The sequence below is a fragment of the Siphateles boraxobius genome, unplaced genomic scaffold (assembly GCF_051911475.1).
Source record: "Siphateles boraxobius isolate OS27281-9 unplaced genomic scaffold, OSU_SipBor_1 19, whole genome shotgun sequence".
NCBI classification, from domain to species: Eukaryota; Metazoa; Chordata; class Actinopteri; order Cypriniformes; family Leuciscidae; genus Siphateles; species Siphateles boraxobius.
The window spans coordinates 3344794-3365912 of record NW_027508799.1 but is presented as its reverse complement, the minus strand read 5'-3'; the positions used below and the strand labels follow the sequence as shown (position 1 = coordinate 3365912).

General features: G+C 38.5%; 1 protein-coding gene across 2 annotated transcripts; it reads right to left on the bottom strand.

Annotated features, from left to right (window-relative positions):
* Positions 1-9539: 9539 nt before the first annotated feature.
* Positions 9540-19168, bottom strand: LOC143741597 (uncharacterized). Of its 2 annotated transcripts, none has more exons than XM_077233868.1 (5): positions 19064-19168; positions 18839-18949; positions 18613-18723; positions 18387-18497; positions 9540-10207 (listed from the first exon to the last, which is right to left on the bottom strand). In XM_077233868.1, the coding sequence occupies exons 1-5, from the start codon at positions 19137-19139 to the stop codon at positions 9954-9956; spliced, it is 663 nt and encodes a 220-aa protein (XP_077089983.1). In that variant the 5' UTR covers positions 19140-19168; the 3' UTR covers positions 9540-9953. The 2 variants fall into 2 exon arrangements, with proteins under 2 accessions (XP_077089983.1, XP_077089982.1); XM_077233867.1 differs by lacking the exons at positions 18387-18497; positions 18613-18723; positions 18839-18949; positions 19064-19168 and adding exons at positions 17484-17594; positions 17709-17819; positions 17935-18045; positions 18161-18265.
* Positions 19169-21119: the final 1951 nt, after the last annotated feature.

The window sequence follows — 21119 nt, the reverse complement described above, 5'->3', positions numbered from 1 at the left end:
AACGTAACACTTGGTATTTTATCGAGACAGGTTATAACAAGAATATCTATAGTAAGAGCTCTGCATTCTTTTCCTCATGATTATTTTCTTTTTTACTTTTGAATTTCGCTGTAATAGTATGATAAAGGTCAACATATACTGCACATTTGTGGTCTGTTCTACCGAAGAAAGAAAAGATTCAAAGAAAAGAACACACAAAAGCGCCTACTTTTTTGTGTGTTTTTTTCTTTGAATCTTTCTTTGAAAGTGTATAATTTTTGGTATTGTGTGCAACAGCTACATATTATAAGTTCCATTTGATTCCACTAGATGTCACCAAACACTGAAAAAAAATATTATGTGTCTAACATTTTGCTTTCAAAAGTTATTGCTATGAAACCAAAGGGAGACAAAGTGGCTTTTTAGTGTCTTTTTGGGTCCAGACTGCAAAAAAGAAAATTACACCAAAAATCTCACTTTTACTATTTGCTAAAAGTACTTATCCCATATAAATACAAATATTCCCATATATGTTTCATGTTCTTCTCAAAAGAGACTCAATACATGCAATAAATAAGTAATGGGGTAGAAAAAAAATGAGATCTGAGAAGAGTGCGTCAAAACTGCGCGCCGCAGAAGATCTGATTACTTAGATTAATTCTGCAATCATTTGATCTGTTGTATTATGTCAACTAAATAAACCATATAGTACAAATCCTGAGAAAGAAAGGTTTTGTTTGATATATGACTTGCCTTTGTTCATCAAATTTGACCAATGCCATCAATATTCAAATTCATAATCACACTTACTTTTGATCGGTATTTCGGTTGCGGGTGGAGGAATTTAAACATTTAAATTATGCAATATGTAAAATGAATTAAAAAATGATGGTTTTGTGGGAAAAGTAGAGGTTCTAAGCTTTGTAATGATATCACATATGACTGTTAATGTTTCATCAGGACCTTTAAATATTAAAGGGCGATCATAATAACGAACTTAATAACGCAATTCCAAGACGGTACCGGGTTTAGGACCTTAACAGGTTAAATGATATGTATTGCCCTTGTTAAAGCGTTCGCGGCAGACGCATAGTGTATGCGAACGGGGAAGCAGAGGAATGAGAGAGTAGGCCATCCGATGTCTGTATACTAATTATTGACTCACTACTCTGTTAAAGGTGAATAAATTCCATGTGTCCATCATCCCAGTCATTGTGTGGTCGTGTTTCTGTGGTGTCCGGAGGTTGCCATTTGAAGTCTGCTACACGTGCATATGATACGCACTTTATTGCATGTAATACACGCGCACCCCACACCACTACTAAATCTACCCATATGCACGTAAAAAACTAATTTTCGCATATAAATTGCACGAAACACACAATGCGTGCTATAGAGACGCATTTAGTGTGAGCGGGCCGGGGAAATAGTCCGCTGAGTGTGTGTAAGTGTTGGTGTTAAGAATGTTTTCTGTTGTGTTTGGCCCGTCGGATAGGGGGGAAGCTGATGAAGTCGAAGTGTTTGGGTTGCTCTGAGTTGGGGAAGGGAAGAGGGCCTTTGTGGAGGCGTTTGATGAAGTGAACTTCCCGCTGGTTCTCCCTGGTTTTGGAGGCCTTGATGGGTCGACCCTTTCTGCTGAAGCCCACGAACCAGCCCTCGTATCGAGTGTTCTGGAAAGCGGTGTAGTTGTTCTCCAGAACGATCTCTGTGAAGATGCAGTCCCGTCCCCTGCCGTAAGACTGGGAGGAGGTCAGATGAATCACGGGTTATTGCACAGGACATTATATATTAACCTTTATTTAAAGGACAATTCCGGCGCAAAATGAACCTAGGGGTAAATAACACATGGGTACCGAGACGACCATTCTCTGGGATGTGTTTTCATTATGTTTTCAATGTGTTTTTACCACAGATTAGGTTATAACACTAGTGTATAGGGCATAGAGTAAGTAAAAATAAAAATCGCTAGTTAATACCACTAACAAGGCTCAAAATAGCCCCACACTAACACGCTAGCATAATGAGGGTCTCTACCTGCAAACTGAAGCATTGCGGATATATGCCTATATATGCGAAATGTACTGTCTTTATAAAGTATCTTCTTATTAAACTCTCTACACTTACAAAGTTCTCAATTCTTCGGTTTGCAGGTAGGGACCCTCATTATGCTAGCGTGTTAGTGTGGGGCTATTTTGAGCCTTGTTAGTGGTATTAACTAGCGATTTTTATTTTTACTTATTCTATGCCCTATACACTAGTGTTATAAGCTAATCTGTGGTTAAACTAAAACTAACGTTAAAACTGCATACATTCGATTATCATGAAAACGCATCCCAGAGAACGGTCGACTAGGTACCCATGTGTTATTTAGCCCTAGGTTCATTTGGCGCCGGAATTGTCCTTTAACCAGGCAAGTCCCTTAAAGGGATAGTTCATCTTTTAGTTGATAAAGTTTAAATATGGATATTTTTCCTACACGAACAGATCGCTTTACTTATTATTTTATTTTTAGAATTATTTTATTCGACCAGCCTCCCACTGAAAGCTTACATTCCGGGGAAGAGAAAACACAACTGCCTACATTCATAAGGATAAGAAAATGCCTCCTCTGGAATCTACTTGCTGCTCCAACTGCCACAGACTTTTACAAAGGATTGCAATTCTTGAAACAAAGTTAATTGCGGGACCACCAAACCAGACGGAACACACAACAGAGCTTCGTCATGCACGTCCTCAGCATACAGCCGGTGAGTCCCATGAATCTAGTGCTTCTCGACAGGCCATACTGAGTGTAGAGAAACAAGCCGATCGTTTTACTAATCGATGGCACAAACAGGGTGCGAGACCCAAAGGCACTCGAGACATCAGATTGTCACGAGCATCACATATTACTGCAGTAGCATCCTCTACCCCAGATACGGCTCTGACAAGGACTGCAAACACTGGTCTCCTACCACCGCCTATACATCTTGAGAACAGATTTGAAGTATTAATGAATGAGGAATCCCCAAATTTGATGAATGTGATCGCACACAGACTGAATCAGCCAGTAGCTAACACTGATGCTAACTGGGGCTCAAGGTCCAGCAGACAGCGACACTCAGCTCACAGTGCAGCCGAGCCCAGGACTCTGATAGTGGGCGACTCCGTAATCAGAAACATTAATAGCAGGGATACAACAACGTGCTGCCTTCCACAAGCAACAACATCTGATGTAAACAGGGAACTTGAGAACATTCTGATGAAACATAAGACTGCGAATCGACTCATCATTCATGTGGGGAAGAATGATATTCATAAAGAGCAGTCGGAACTTCTTAAAAAGGATTTCAATGAAATTTTTTAAACACTTAAAAGACTGAAAGTTCAAACATTCATCAGTGGACCACTCCCAGCAAGAGGAACAAACAGGTTTTCACGGTTGCTTGGGCTTAATACATGGCTGCAAAAAACCTGCAATATAAAAGGAGTGAACTTTATAGACAACTTCAATCTTTTCTGGAGTCAGAGGCAACTGTTTCAACAGGATGGCCACCACCCAAACCAACTTGGTTCAAGAGTGCTAAAGGACAATATCTACTTCTCCCTCCGTCATCCTTTTGCAATGTGTGCCAATCCACTCAACCTGAATGGCACACACACACCTGGATACAGTATGAATGACCACAGGATTTCACTTCAGCACCTGAATGGACATGCGGTTGACACATCACACAAGGAGAGTGACAACACCACTCAGCCACAACAACCTCTGCTCACGGACACAATCTCAGCTGAGCCCTGCCCACAGAGCTCACCACAGACAGACTGTGACATACCAGCACTGCTCCAAGATACAGCACCCATAGACGACTTTCTGGAAAACAGCCAGGGAAACCAGGACAGCATATTACAGCCTCCAATAACACCAGAGCAACAATCCCTCTCACCGGAAACATTATCACTCTCTCCAGCATCTCCACTTCTGTGCTTCACAGAGAAAATGGAACAACTGGTGCATGCTGGAACTAGACTATCCCACTCTTTTGCTGTGATATGTGTCGGGTCCCCGATATGATAACAATAACTTTCTCAAATGTTTACAGAACAAGCGGGAACCCAGTGTGCCTGTATCTTTTTCTATTGCTGTTTGATTACATGATAGAAAGTCTAAGGCCTTCAAAAGCCGTACAGCAAACCCATCTAATCTGGTGCCTATTACACGACATACCAAGATTGCTGTGGGGACAAAAAGTAAGACTGTTAAGTTAGCACTTTTAAACATCCGCTCACTTAAAAATAAATCACTTTTAGTCAACGACTTAATAACCACATACAACCTGGATTTTATGTTGCTAAATGAAACTTGGCTAGAAGAAAGTTGCAGTGCAACAGTCCTCAATGAAACAGCCCCTCCTAACTTTACTTTGATGAGTGTCTGCAGAGCTGTCAGAAGAGGCGGAGGTTTAGCTGCTCTTTATAAAGATGTCTATCAATGTAAGCAAATATCATTTGGGAATTACCCGTCTTTCGAATATCTGGGTATTGTGTTAAAAGGTGCTCCACGCATTTTACTTATCATTGTTTACAGGCCTACAAAATACTTTCCAGCTTTTGCTGCGAACTTAACAGAACTGTTATCAACAATTTCCTCAGAGTTTGACTGCTTTGCCATTGCTGGAGATTTTAACATTCGCATAGATAATGCAGAAACCAATATGGCAAAAGAAATCAAAACTGTTTTAAAAAACTTTTGATCTGACTCAGCATGTACATGGACCCACACATAATCGTGGACACACTCTAGATTTACTTATCAGTAAGGGTCTAAACATTTCATCAATTGTTATTAAGGATGTAGCACTGTCTGATCATTTTTGTATTTTCTTTGATATTTTGATCTCTCCTGCCATTGAAGCTAGATCTGTGTCTGTCAAGAAGAGATGCTTAAATGAGAACACTAGTGTACTATTTATGAAGGCTATATCTTTAACACCAAGCATATCTGCTGACTCTGTTGATTTTCTCCTTGATTCTTTTAACTCAAAAGTTAAGAGTGTAATTGATGATATTGCTCCTGTGAAAGTCAGGAAGAAGAGTGGCAGACAAAAATCACCTTGGAGAAACTCAACAGCAGTGCAAAATATGAAAAGACAATGCAGAAAAGCAGAGCGCATGTGGCGGAAGACAAAACTTGTAGTCCATTATAACATCTACAAAGACAGCATCCATGCTTTCAATAAGGAACTAAGCAAAGCTAGACAGACTTTCTTCTCGAATATTATAAACAGCAATATAAACAACACGCGCACTCTTTTTGCTACTGTAGAGAGACTGACAAACCCCCCAAGCCAGATTCCCAGTGAAATGCTCTCAGTGAGAAAGTGCAGTGAGTTTGCTTCTTTCTTCTCTGAGAAAATCAATAATATCAGAAAGGTGATCAGCTCATCCTTGAGTTGTGCTGCAGTCAGGCAGATCAGACAACAGCACGAGAAAGTAGCCACTATGTCTGATTTAGAAGAAATTGATGGCAAAATTTTGGAAGAAACCGTACAGCAACTAAAAACATCAACCTGCGCCCTTGACGCACTTCCCACATCTTTTTTCAAAAATGTGTTACACAGCTTAGAAGCAGATCTCCTAGAAGTGGTAAATGCCTCACTTCTCTCTGGGAGTTTTCCGACCTCCCTGAAAACTGCTGTTGTCAAGCCCCTCCTGAAAAAGAGCAATCTGGATAAGACCATATTAAACAACTATAGACCGATCTCAAATCTTCCTTTCATAGGCAAGATGATTGAAAAAGTTGTCTTCAATCAGCTGAACAAATTCTTAAGCTCGAATGGATACTTTGACCATTTTCAATCTGGTTTCCGACCGCACCACAGTACAGAGACCGCGCTCATAAAGATTATAAATGATATTCGCTTAAATACTGATACAGGCAAATTATCAGTGCTGGTACTACTCGACCTCAGTGCTGCATTTGACACTGTCGATCACAAAATACGTCTTGCTGGAAAACTGGGTCGGGGCTTTCTGGGATAGTCCTAAAATGGTTCAGGTCATACTTAGGAGGCAGAGGTTATTATGTGAGTATAGGAGACCATAAGTCTGAGTGGACATCCATGACATGCGGAGTCCCTCAAGGCTCAATTCTTGCGCCACTCCTATTCAACCTGTACATGCTCCCAATGAGCCAAATAATGAGAAAGAACCAAATCGCTTACCATAGCTATGCAGACGACACACAGCTCTACTTATCCCTATCGCCTAACGATTACAGCCCCATTGACTCCCTTTGCCAATGTATTGATGAAGTAAACAATTGGATGTGCCAAAACTTTCTTCAGTTAAACAAAGACAAAACTGAAGTCATTGCGTTTGGAAACAAAGATGAAGTTCTCAAGGTGAACGCATACCTTCAGTCTAGGGGTCAAACAACTAAAAATCAAGTCAGGAATCTTGGTGTGTTTCTCTGGAGTCAGACCGTAGTTTCAGTAGTCATGTCAAAGCAATAACTAAATCAGCATACTATCACCTGAAAAATATTGAAAGAATTAGATGCTTTGTTTCCAGTCAAGACTTAGAGAAACTTGTGCATGCTTTCATCACCAGTAGGTGGATTACTGTAATGGACTCCACACTGGCCTTCCCAAAAAGACCATAAGACAGTTGCAGCTCATACAGAACGCTGCTGCTAGGATTCTGAGCAGAACCAGAAAATATGAACACATCACACCAGTCCTCAGGTCTTTACACTGGCTGCCAGTTACATTTAGGATTGATTTTAAAGTATTATTACTGGTATATAAATCATTCAATGGCCTAGGACCTCAATACATTGCAGATATGCTCAGTGAATATAAACCCAACAGATCACTCAGATCATTAGGATCACATCGGCTAGAAATACCAAGGGTTCACTCTAAGCATGACGAGTCTGCTTTTAGCTACTATGCCAGCCGCAGCTGGAACCAGCTTCCAGAAGAGATCAGATTCAATTCAATTCAATTCAAATTTATTTGTATAGCGCTTTTCACAATACACATTGTCTCAAAGCAGCTTTACAGAAATTGCATTCCGGAAATGTACATAGAAAAATACAGTTAGTTAATCAAGTATTAATTTATGGCATAACATATCGCCGGCTTTGAGTCGTCTCTTCACAGGCGTCGAGTCGTCTCTTCACAGGCGTTGGGGCATCTGAAGTCTCCGTGAGAGGCTGGATACAAACTGGAGCTGACGAACGCTATTTACCTCGGGACTAGCGTCCCGAGATAACAGCAGAAAGGCAGATGTGCTCCTACAGTAGTCACATTCAAATCCAGACTCAAAACACATCTGTTTAACTGTGCATTTACTGAATGAGCACTGTGCCCCTGTTCGTCCAACTGTTTGCACTGTATTTTATTTTATGTTTTAATTATTCTGATTTCATTTGATCATTTCTGTAGAAAAAAAGACTGTCGCAACTTCTGTATCATGCATTAAAGTCCCCCTGTGGTGAAAATCCAGCTTTTAATGTTGTTAATATGTCTATGTGGTGTTTTTAATATGCTTTAAGACAAGGGATAAGGAGAAAAAAAACTTTTAAGAAAAAAACTTTTAAATATGTCATTTTGATGATCAAAGATGAGTTTTAAGGTATACAATTATTGACTACAGGGGAACTGTAAGTTCGGACACTTAATTGCATGGTATTTGCAATTAAATTAAAATGTATTGCACTGTAAAAAATAAAAAATGACTGGACATTATCCAATAATTTTAAGGAAATTTCTACTAACACTAAAATGCAAGACAATGCAATGCACAATAATGCAATGCCCTATTTTTACTGACTTTTTTATACAGTGTATTAGTTTAAATTTATATGTAATTCAATAAGTTTAGAGTGTTTTTGACATACTTAAACCGGACTCCGAAGTTCCTCTTTATATGTAATGGCATGATTCTAGTCTTTAAAATATAAGTGTAGGCTACTGACAAATGTACTGAGAAGAATTTATTATAACTAAATGTTAACGTCATTTGTATTGAAACCTGTATTTAAAAATATTTGTATTTGCACATTTGTAATGATGAAGGTGCAATTTAGTACATTTAAAATATATGAACTTTAATTAACACACTACAGTTAAAAGTATTTCGCATGTGCTTTAGTATGTTAGTAAAACCTTACTTACCAAAATAAGTCCACTTCTTTATTAAAACATTATTTAAAATTGTCTTTTTATTTTACATTATTTCAAAGTGCATTTCTTTACTCAAGTTTAAGTTCCTTAAGTGTGTTAGGAAACATTTCCAAGTACAGATTTCTTTATACGCTTATGTACTACAAAGTGCACATTCAATACATTGAAGCGCACTTATTTTTTGGACTTCACACTGACACCTATGGATGTATATGACGTTTATGTTTATTATCTCAGTTGAACAGAATGTGAAGGCTGGTCCTGGAGAATAATCCAATTTTTATTATTTAAATGACAGACTTTGTTTCATAATCCCAAAAGGAATTGAAAGTGCTTTTAATGGCTTGTATCTGATCTAATGCGAGCATTGTTTGAGAATCTCACTGTCTCCATCTGTCCCAGCACTTTGTCTCATGGCAAACTCATAGCACTGAAGACATTTTTACATTTACAATTTTTACATTTTGTTTGTTTAGAATTTTTTATTTTATTGGAATGGTGCGAAATTTGGTAAAGGTTTTGGCACTTGCAATGTGAACACACACACACACACACACACACACACACACACACACAAACACACACACACACACACACACACACACACACACACACACACTCACACACACACACACACACACACACACACACACACACACACACACACACACACACACACACACACACACACACACACACACACACACACACACACACACACACACACACACACACACACACACACTGGTTTATGTGAATTACAAGGACACTTCAGCCCAAACCAGTCTGTTGGTGTATTAGGGGGACACCCCTTTCCACATGCTCTACTGAGATGAGGAGGGTATCAAAAAATCTGTTTTGAGCCATACAACACAGATTTCACTTCAGAGTTTGTTTACACACAACACAACTTATAATGTAACAACCTGGAAATATACTTAATTACGAGAACAAATATAATTAGGTGTCTAAACTCCGCCCATGACACAAACCACAGTTATAAGGACTAACTGTAATTATAAGGACAGTGGCTATACAACACATATAAATGTCATTAAAGTGTATTAGAGGGACAAACATGAATTAAGGGGACATGGCTAAACACAAACACAAAAGTGATAGCATTGTGCATTAAAAGGACATACCTGATTTATGAGGACAAACGATTCGACTAAAACACAGTACTATGCACTTTATACATCCTTCACCTGTGGACTCATACTCCAACAGACAACAGAGCCAAACATTTAAAACTATGATATTCTGATATTTTGAATAGTGATTCAGCCATGTCTTTTATAGGGTGCATTCAAGGATCTGATATTTGTGTGATATGATATCCACATAACCTTTTAAAAGACATGAGGACATATAACAGTATGCACATTTAGTGAACAAGAATCAATGTTTAATTAGTGCTTATTTTCACATTACAATGCAAGGAGAGATAATTTAAAACCTTTCAAAACCATACATGGTAACGAAAACTGCTTAAAACAAATAATTGTCAGCATTTATTCGCCCTCATGCTGTTCCAAACCTGTACAACAGTTGACAGTAGCCATTGATTTCCAAAGTAGCCACTGACTGCTGTAGTATTATTTTATACTGTCAAATGTTTGGATAGTTACATTCCTTAAAATATATTTTACTATGTTAAAATGAAAAACTCATACAGGTTTACAACAACTTGAAGGTGAGAAAATGATGACAATTAAAACATTTTGGGTGAACTATCCATTTTACAGCCTTCAAAAACATTTTTCCCACATTAGAACAAAACAGCAGGGACAAAAATACTTAAACATTTTGCACCCGTTTCCTTTTCAGTGACACGCCCCGATTCCTAACAAAGTCTCTAATGTTTTGCACAGAGCGACTAGCTAAAGCAGGATGCTCAGCAGTCTTGCACTGTTGACATTGAACTTTACTGACGAGTTTACCCCTTGCAATGTGGTTCTGGAAATGTTTCATAACTGCAGCAATTTCTGTTGGAGCCCATATCTGTTTTGCTTTCTTTCTTACATCATCTGTTTTGGCTGCATCAAAAATCACTACAAAAGAGAAGAACAGATTAGGTTGAACACCACAAAGGCAAGAACATATATTCAGTCTGTCTCAACTCTCAACTAACCACACTTTCCTCACCTTCGTCTTCAGTCTAGTTTACTGATGATTTCTAATCTGAGTCAAGAGTGATGGGCTACTGTTTTTATTAAACAATTTTCAGTTTTTTGGTCCCGATACAAAATTAACAGCTAACTGTATTAGTCAGGTGAAAATCAATCATTCTGCTTGAATTACAAGAGCAGATTGATTGCTATTAAAGATGGGAAGTGCTTCCACTCATTAAGTTCCTGTTGTTAGCAACCGACTACTCAATGTAAAATACTGCACATAATGCAATAAACATTTGGATAGATGGATGAACGGACAGACAGACTGACAGAAAATCACCAAAGCAATCTAAACTAGGGCTGTCCCGGTAAACTTGACAACCGCACCACCACGTTGGCCCGCCAAAACTATGTTTTTTGTACGTGAATGCTGTTTTACATGAATATTATGACAGGAGTGAAGCACAACGCTTTGTTTACAAAATAAATAATAGGTTAGCAATTAAATGTTACATCGCAGCCATGGAAACGTTTGGATTCATGACGAATGAGAGAGTTGTGCTTGAGCCCATACATTTAAGCTTTGTATTACGTTTTGCGATCTGGTCCCCCGATTGTCAGCGAATTTAACAATATTCCATTAGTTATTCCACTGGACAATGGAATCTGTTTCTTTTCCCAAATCTTCACTCACGTCTCACCCATTTTCGCTGTTTCGCAAAACGCTGTAGGAAAGATGGGTACCCTTTTTACTTGCACGTCAAATTCTTTTTGAAATTCGCGGGTGATTTAAGTTTCGCTTTCTCTGGCAACACAAAATCAAACATAGCTTAAATGTCTTGCTCTTGTGGAAGATAAAATTCGCTCTTCAGACCTTTTACAACAAGTAGAAAACATGAAGATATTAGAAAAGAGGTCTCTTTCCTGCTCGAGTCCCACGTCCCTGATCCCTCTCAAAGCGCAGAGCGGTAGGCTTAGGCTATATCACGCGTCTTTGTGTGGAAATATTAAAAAAAATGTTTTTTAAATATTTAACTGTTATATTATTTAAGTTACCGTATTTTCCAAACTATAAGTCACAGTTTTTGTCATAGTTTGGCTGGTCCTGCGACTTATAGTCAGGTGCGACTTATATATCAAAATGAATTCAAACTGACTGACATGAATCAAGAGAAAACATTACCACCTACAGCCGCGAGAGGACACTCTATGGTGCTCCTTTAGCCTACCCCTGAACAAATTAACCCTCCACAAACGGGGCTACCGTAATATGTGAGCAACATGTATGTACATGTTTGTATTTTTGAGAGAATATTGCTTATGCATGGTTATTGAAAAAACTAAAACTTAAAGTGTCTGAAATAAGGCCACAAAACACATACTAAATGTGTCCACAAGACTTTTGACTAATGAGTGTTGTTGCCTAGAATTTTTGCTTCAAAATGATCTGAAAATCATCCTGCCTAATCATTTACACAAAACAATACATTGATTTAAATTTTATAAGACACCTTTTGTTTGGAAAGGCAATATGCGTGGAGGCGTGTTCACACCTGAGAAGACAAAGGCCGAATAATGAGCCCTATAATGAGCTGCATATTAATTAGCCCTTTCACACAGGTGTGTCACAGGGTCCCAAAGAATGCAAGGACAAAAGAAATTATCTATATATACATATTTTACAATTAGAAATTGTAACCAATTACAAATAGGTTACAATTACAACAACAATTACAATTTTAACAATATTTCAAGTGTATTTCTTTGTAAAAAGTATACATTTTATCATACGTATTAAAAAAGGTAAGGATTCATTAGTTTGAATATTGGAACAAACACTATAATAACATCTTAGTTGATAATTCAATATACCTACTTTATTTTTGACAAAACATCATACTATAGTATATTTAACTATGAGCAGAAATTGGTGAACAAAAGCTTAACTATTTAATGTGACAGTAGTCTTTTTTTACAGTCAAAACTTTATAATCTATCCAAAACTAATCACAAAATCTTGTCTAAACATTCATATTTAGTCTGTAACATATTGTGTATGATATATTAGTATATACATGTGAATTTGCAGCTTGTTGCTTATACAGACATTTTATTTCAACATATTTCAGTCTATTTTTACTCATCTTAGTAGGCTATAGCAATATAGTTTGGATGTGTTCATGTAAACATAACGTTTACTAATGTAGGTGCGAGAGTGAATGAACGGCACAGACACGCGCTGTATAACTGTAGTAAACAAAGCGCGCGCGCCTGCATGCCGTTCATTCATCATTTAGCCCACACACAGACACGCAATTCATATTTAAACAGTCTTTTTGCGGTTTACAGTCAGACACTATTCAATATCGCGATTAGAACAAAGCACTTAAGAATAAATGACTTACTACATCAGCTGGATCCGTTGCTCCTCGAAATGAAACTACCAGCACTTCTATTCCAGGGTTATTAGATAGTATTATTCCTCACAGCGAAAGGATACGCTGTGTACACAGCTGTACAAGATACTTACTAAACACGATGTGTTTTATAATCCAGCTGGTGGGCGTTGGCATGTTTGCATGGCTTGCCTTAGATCATTTGCGTTTGAATACCGCGCGCTCTCCGTGGGCGTGGCACATTAACGCGTAATGAGGTATAATGAGCTGGAAAGAAAAATACTGACATCTCTCTCTTTTCATACAGATTACATAAACTGAGAATATTTGTTTTTTATATAAATTAATTCATTTAAAAGAAGAGAGTTCAAGCTTCATTATGGAAAAACACTCGTGCCTGTATGACAAGTATTCGCGGAATTACAGTTAATTTTCGGACACGTTTCAGAATGGACTTAACTGACAGAGAGAAGGCAGAACGCGCATCATGTTTGTTTTTCTTTATTTGGCGAAAAGCACAACACTTTGTTTTTATTGTGAGTATCCACAAAAAAAATAGACACTTATCAGGATCTAATGATGTACAACACTTAATATGTAAGATCAAAATCAACAGAGTATTTTGAGTTTCTTTTGCACTGATAAGAAAAAAAGCGAGACCTCAGAGGGTTAACTGAAAACTGAAAAACTGTTAACTGAAACATTAACTTAAAGACAGCTGAGAAAGACTGAACACGAACAAAATGCCCCCAAAAAGAAAATCCTATTCTGCAGATTACTAACTGCAGGTAGTAAAATATGCAGCCCGAAAACGGTAATCAAGCAGCGGGAAGAAAGTTTGGAATGAGTGAGAAACTTGTGAGGGACTGGTGAAAAGCAGGGGTTACTCTAATGTAACTGTAGTGAAGAAAACAAAGAAAGCTAATGGCAGGCTGAAAGCAAGATGGCCAGAGCTGGAGGAACAAGTCCACAGATGGGCGCCTCTCTGCATGGATAACGTTGTGTTAGAAACTGCCAGCAGACTTCCAAGCCAAGGTTGACAGTTTCCGTGAGTTCATTGAAAAGCAGGTAACTGAACACAACGTGTCACCGGATCATATTATCAACATGGAAGAGGTCCCCCTCACGTTTGACATCCCCATGGGCCGAAGTGTCGCAGAGAAAGGGCAGAAAAGTGTGAATATAGTGTCAACTGGTCATGAGGAAAATCAGACTTCACAGTGGTTCTGGCATGTTGTGGAGATTGGATCGAAATTGCCACCGATGGTCATTTTCAAACAGAAAACCATCCCAAATGAAGAATCTCCCCACAGTTGTCGTGGCAGTAAATGAGAAAGGGTGGCTTGTGATGAACAGTATGCGAGTGCACATAACGCCACAGTTCAAAGATAAAATAAAATCTTGCAACTCTATACCTGTCATCATCCCTTGAGGCTTAACCAAAGTTCTCCAGCCACTCGACATCTCAGTGAACCAGACCTTTAAGGCAGTTTTGCGTCGCCTGTGGGGGAAGTGGATGCTGGATGGAGAGCACAGCTTCACGGCAACCGGGAGGATGCGCCATGCAACTTCCAGCAAGTCCTTGGATGGATCGACACAGCATGGACTTCAGTGACAACCGAAACCATCCTGTCGGGATTCAGAAAGGGTGGAATAACTGGAACTGATGCCGAGTCTGACGACAGCCCCGCAGAAGAGGAGACGGCGCTTCATCTTCCACCGGAGTTGGCGGAGTTCTTCAGAAGCGACACCGAGGATGAAGATTTCAATGGATTCAGTGATGTGGAATGAGATTCGGGAGCTTGGTGAACTTGCTTACCGGTAACTTGCTTGTTGGACTCGCTGGCTTGTTATGTTATTTTAGCCTATTCAGCCTCCCAGGTATGTTCTTTATGTTATTGTGTAGCTGAAAAACTGTTAATGTGTTACGCTAACCCTCTGGGGTCGGCGGTGGCGCCGGCGCGAAGGGCTCACTTTTTTTCTTATCAGTGCAAAAGAGACTCAAATTACTCTGTTGATTTTGATCTTACATATAAGTGTTGTACATCATTAGATCCTGTTAAGTGTGTAGTTTTTTTGTGGATACTCACAATAAAAACAAAGTGTTGTGCTTTTTGTCAAATAAAGAAAAATAAACATGATGCGAGTTTTGCGTTCTCTCTGTCAGTTAAGTCCATTCTGAAACGCGTCCGAAAAATTAACTGTAACTCAGTCAATACTTGTTGCAGAGACACGAGAGATATGTCTTTTTAAAGCTTGTATTCTCTTCTTTTAAATGAAGTAATTTATTAAAAAAAGAAATATTTCCAGTTTATGTAATCCGTTTGAAACCAAGGAGAGGTACAGTTTTTTCGTTCTCAGTTCATTATCTTTAATGAGCTGAGGCCGCCACGTCCCCAGCGCTTTTCACATGTAAATAGGTGATCTAACGTTATGCATACCACACGCCCACCGATCAATGGCATACAAACACGAAGTTTCTTCATCAGATTCACTGATAGTTCATCGCGTTTTGAAGATGGCACGGTACTCCGACAAAGAGGCCCTTCAGATGATGCTGGACAGCGAGGAAGAATTCACCTTTTCCTCAGAGGAAGATTGCAACTCAGACGACGAACGGCTGCATTTTGAAGAACGAATTGATCCCGCCGAGTATACAAGTTCGGAGTAAGTTGTTTAGTGTTATATAATTCCTTTTCTGATCATATAGAGCTCAAATGAATTTTCAGACTATATTTTGCCTTGTTTTGGCTAGCTTTTGACATCTAACAGGAAAGATTGCCTCACAATATCCCTAACATTCGTGTACGCTCGTGTAAACTTTTTTAATGTGATATTACTCTCTAAACACATTTGTATATTATATATATTTCACTCAGTTTTAATTAGCTTATGACACTGATTATCATGCTAAAATACTGCCTTATGCGTAATGTATTTTGTTTGCAAATAACTGCTTAGGTTGTATAATGATTTAGTGAAATATATTTCAGCCTCCGGTAAAATATGTGATACTGTCTAAATACAATATATTTTTTATATATGAATGTTCAATTTTGGTTAGCCTATGACACTACTTATCATGCGTAAATACTGCCTTATGTGTAATGCACATACAATCCGTTCATTGTGTATCCCTAAATGCGTGCGGTCTATATGGCCCATAAACAGATACTCGCGGTGACGCGTTTTACGGCCCATCAATATTTCTCCGTCCCATGGCCCATCAACAGATATATAAATGTTCAGTTTTGACACTACTTATGACACTATTTATCATGCCTACTGCCTTATGCACAGATGTTTGTGAATACATGTGTAAATGTTTGACATGTAGTGATGTGTCGTTCGCGATGTCGTTCATTGAGTGTATCAGTAAATGCGTGCGGTCTATATGGCCCATCAACAGATAACTCGCGGTGACGCGGTCTACGGCCCATCAATAGATATTTATCTGTCCCATGGCCCATCAACAGATATATACATACATTGTGCATCCATACCCATTAATTGTCCATCAGTTTAAATTGGATAATGTATGCTAACAGTTTTTTTTATTTTATTTTATTTTTTTAGGAATGTGTCTGCATCACATTCTCATTCGCCAGCACGTCGCAGAGGTCACAACACCAATGCTCAGGCTGCCAAGGCAACTGCAAAAGGCTGCAAATATAAATGGACAGATGTTAGCATCCATGAGATGTACCGCTACATTGGGCTGCTGTTTTACATGGCAATGGTGAAGGTCAGCTCCATCAGGGACTACTGGCGGCAAAGCAGGGTTTTCTCCGTACCCTAACCCTTATAAAAAAAAACAAGTTTTTTTTTTTTCTTGTGATGTGTTAAGTGATAGTAATGACGTTATGTCTTTACATTGTTAGGACATATTTCTATTTTGAATAAATGCTGTTCTTTTTATTCATCAGTGAATCATTCTTAGTTCATCATTCTTTCTTCAGGCTCACAGCACCTGGATGGGGCATTAGCCATTGGGGGGGGGGGGTGTCTTTTGTCTCCCCTGGTGTGAATCTCATTAATATTCATAGCCATCGACACTCCCACGCATACAGCAGTGCTGACACAAAAACTGACTTGCAAATTTTAAATTGTTATATCGTTGTTTGTGAAAGAGTGGTCAGAATGATTTTCACATCATTTTGTAGTAAAAATTCTAGCCTACAAGAATAGTAACTGAAAAGTCTTGTGGACAACTATTCAGTATTTGTTAAATGGCCTTATTGCGGTGATTTTTTTTCCCAAAACGTACTAACCACGCATAATATTTCTTTTCTATAAAATGCAAACATGTACATCCATTTTGCTCACATATTATTGCAGCAGAGTTTGTGTTGAATACAGCATAATTATATGTTGGCCAATGGTATGTTGTAAGTAACTGAAATAAGCACAAATGTCAGAGCATGTCAAAACATCTCAAGGGCCCCAAAAACACCTTAGACCCCAGAGGGTTAACATATCGGACACCTATTCAGCTTGTTGTTCTGTGTGCTATTGTGTAGTTGAATAACTTACAAAATACACAAACAACAATGAAAAATCTAATACAAAATGTGTAAAAAACAGGATTTACATCAGTGCTTGTAGCTTCAAAATTTGTTTGATTAACATAAATATACATCCTTACATGTATATTTATCAATGGATCGTATTAAATCAATCATATTAATGGATTAGAAGTAAAAAAATAAATATTATTGTCATACCTTGAGAAAAGTAAACAGTAGCTGTGCTTTGCCTACATGAACTGATTCTTGATCTATACCTATTCCTAGTGCAGTGTATTTGTTGGCTTTTACCTGGTTGTTCAGACTCTTCCCTCCTGAAGCGCTTTTTGTCCTTCTTACCACCAGTGTGGTCGTATATTCCTGTCATACCTTGAGAAGAGTCTCCCAAGGCATAGTCACAATCTGTGAATGGACAAAGAACACTTAAAAAAAAGTAAACAGTAGCTGTGCTTTGCCTACATGAACTGATTCTTGATCTATACCTATTCCTAGTGCAGTGTATTTGTTGGCTTTTACCTGGTTGTCCAGACTTTTCCCTCCTGAAGCGCTTTTTGTTCTTCTTACCACCAGTGTGGTCGTATATTCCTGTCATACCTTGAGAAGAGTCTCCCAAGGCATAGTCACAATCTGTGAATGGACAAAGAACACTTAAAAAAAAAGTAAACAGTAGCTGTGCTTTGCCTACATGGACTGATTCTTGATCTATACCTATTCCTAGTGCAGTGTATTTGTTGGCTTTTACCTGGTTGTTCAGACTCTTTCCTCCTGAAGCGCTTTTTGTCCTTCTTACCACCAGTGTGGTCGTATATTCCTGTCATACCTTGAGAAGAGTCTCCCAAGGCATAGTCACAATCTGTGAATGGACAAAGAACACTTAAAAAAAAAGTAAACAGTATCTGTGCTTTGCCTACATGAACTGATTCTTGATCTATACCTATTTCTAGTGCAGTGTATTTGTTGGCTTTTACCTGGTTGTTCAGACTCTTCCCTCCTGAAGCGCTTTTTGTCCTTCTTACCACCAGTGTGGTCGTATATTCCTGTCATACCTTGACAAGAGTCTCCCAAGGCATAGTCACAATCTGTGAATGGACAAAGAACACTTAAAAAAAAAGTAAACAGTAGTTGTGCTTTGCCTACATGAACTGATTCTTGATCTATACCTATTCCTAGTGCAGTGTATTTGTTGGCTTTTACCTGGTTGTCCAGACTCTTCCCTCCTGAAGCGCTTTTTGTCCTTCTTACCACCAGTGTGGTCGTATATTCCTGTCATACCTTGAGAAGAGTCTCCCAAGGCATAGTCACAATCTGTGAATGGACAAAGAACACTTAAAAAAAAAGTAAACAGTAGCTGTGCTTTGTCTACATGAACTGATTCTTGATCTATACCTATTCCTAGTGCAGTGTATTTGTTGGCTTTTACCTGGTTGTCCAGACTCTTCCCTCCTGAAGCGCTTTTTGTCCTTCTTACCACCAGTGTGGTCGTATATTCCTGTCATACCTTGAGAAGAGTCTCCCAAGGCATAGTCACAATCTGTGAATGGACAAAGAACACTTTAAAAAAAAGTAAACAGTAGCTGTGCTTTGCCTACATGAACTGATTCTTGATCTATACCTATTCCTAGTGCAGTGTATTTGTTGGCTTTTACCTGGTTGTCCAGACTTTTCCTGCCTGAAGCGCTTTTTGTCCTTCTTACCACCAGTGTGGTCGTATATTTCTGTCATACCTTGAGAAGAGTCTCCCAAGGCATAGTCACAATCTGTGAATGGACAAAGAACACTTAAAAAAAAGTAAACAGTAGCTGTGCTTTGCCTACATGAACTGATTCTTGATCTATACCTATTCCTAGTGCAGTGTATTTGTTGGCTTTTACCTGGTTGTCCAGACTTTTCCCTCCTGAAGCGCTTTTTGTCCTTCTTACCACCAGTGTGGTCATATATTCCTGTCATACCTTGAGAAGAGTCTCCCAAGGCATAGTCACAATCTGTGAATGGACAAAGAACACTTTAAAAAAAAAGTAAACAGTAGCTGTGCTTTGCCTACATGAACTGATTCTTGATCTATACCTATTCCTAGTGCAGTGTATTTGTTGGCTTTTACCTGGTTGTCCAGACTTTTCCCTCATGATATGCTGGTGAACTGAGGTATTGTAGATGCTCATACCATCTATGGTGCATAAAGGTTCCTCAACAGGTCCCCTAGCTCTCTTCGTTCCTGTGGTTTAAACAGTAGAGCTCAATACTGGTGTCACAGGTTCAGAAAATTCACACACAAACAAACTGTTCTACATTAAGATGAAACTGCAAATCTCTAGAAAGATATATGCATCACAAACAAAAAAAGTTAAAACTGTAAGCACTTTTTATTTTGTTTTGTTGGGCAGTGATTTGGTCACCACTTAACTTTGTGGAACTGGTTGTCAGGTACAGTATAATTCAGCTCATTTTTGGGGTAGGTCTATGATAAGTGTAATTAAGCAATTCAAACTCAGCCTATTAACTGTTATTTTAAATTTTAACACCATGTTACTTCAGTAACATTTATGCATATCTGAACTACTGTATAAACTTGGTGCACTATATGGTAGATGTCATATGTTGAATTTAATGTTTCGATCTTTGCATATTTGTGTGCTTTTACTCGTTTCTGTTATTGTCTGTGGATATGTCTCAGCATCACTGTCTTCACTTTGCTCTGAATCAGTAAAGTCCAAGTTATCTGACAAAAAAAAAGGATAAAAAAAGTTTACATTGCCAATGTTAAATAATGTTCAATGAAATTTGATGAATGTTACACTTGTGAAAGATCTAAAGCCCATGATACACTGCACAATTTTAGCAATCCTATAAGATAAATACAAATCACACTGTGCGACATGAATCTATTAAACTTGGGTACAACATGTATTTAGACTGTACGATGATGACACCTATTGACTCGTAGGCTAAGGCAGTGATTCTCAAATGGGGGTACGCATACCCCTAGGGGTACGTTGCGGTACTGTAGGGGGTACGTGAGATTTATAAAATAAAAAAAATAAAAATTTAAATTATGCATTAATTTAAAAGATATACAAAATCATCCATAATTACTAAAAAAATCATACGAAAATAAGTTTAATAAAATGTTTATGTAAACCACAAAAGCCATAAAATGTTTCTATTTTAAACTACCTAAATCAGAGAAGAAGAATTTGAATCACGTTGAGCGGGAAGCCAGTTGCTTTACTGGAAACAAACAGACATTTAAATGAAATCCTGGTTAAAACGTAGCAATACTACAGCGAAGAATGGGGAGGATGAAGAAAAAAAGAAAGCCAAAATTGGAGCCAACAAAATACCGTCAATATCAGGAGGGGTATGTTTTGATGGGATTCACGGCAACAAACGGCAACCCTCCCAGGCATTGTGTTTTTTTCTGTGGGGAGAAACTAGCTAACATCTCGATGAAACCGGCGCTCCTCCAGACATCTCAGCACCATACATCAGTGTCATGTCGGAAAGCCACCAGAATTTTTCAAGAGAAAACTTGCTGAGTTTAGATCATCACAGGAAACAATGCGAAAAGTCTCCACAACATCAGCTAAAGCACTACAGGCATCATATGCGGTGTTATTGCTCGTGGCTAAAGCAAAAAAAAAAACGGTTCACAATAGCTGAGGTTAAAAAAAAAAGACCATGATCACACTTTGGCAGTTGTAGTTTTTATGTATGCTGAAAAAAAGAGGAAGCGGCGTAAGAGGAAGGTAAAGAGCTTGAGGTAAGCAGTTTTAAGTTTTAGCACCATGTCGCACTGATGTCATGTCGCATCGTTATTGGCTGATAAGTTGACGTAGGTCGTAGCAGCAAACACACTGTGTGGTGATCATGCTAAATTTCTGATACAGTCTTGAGACCAAAGATAGCCTACGGCAATGACCATCTTTGAAC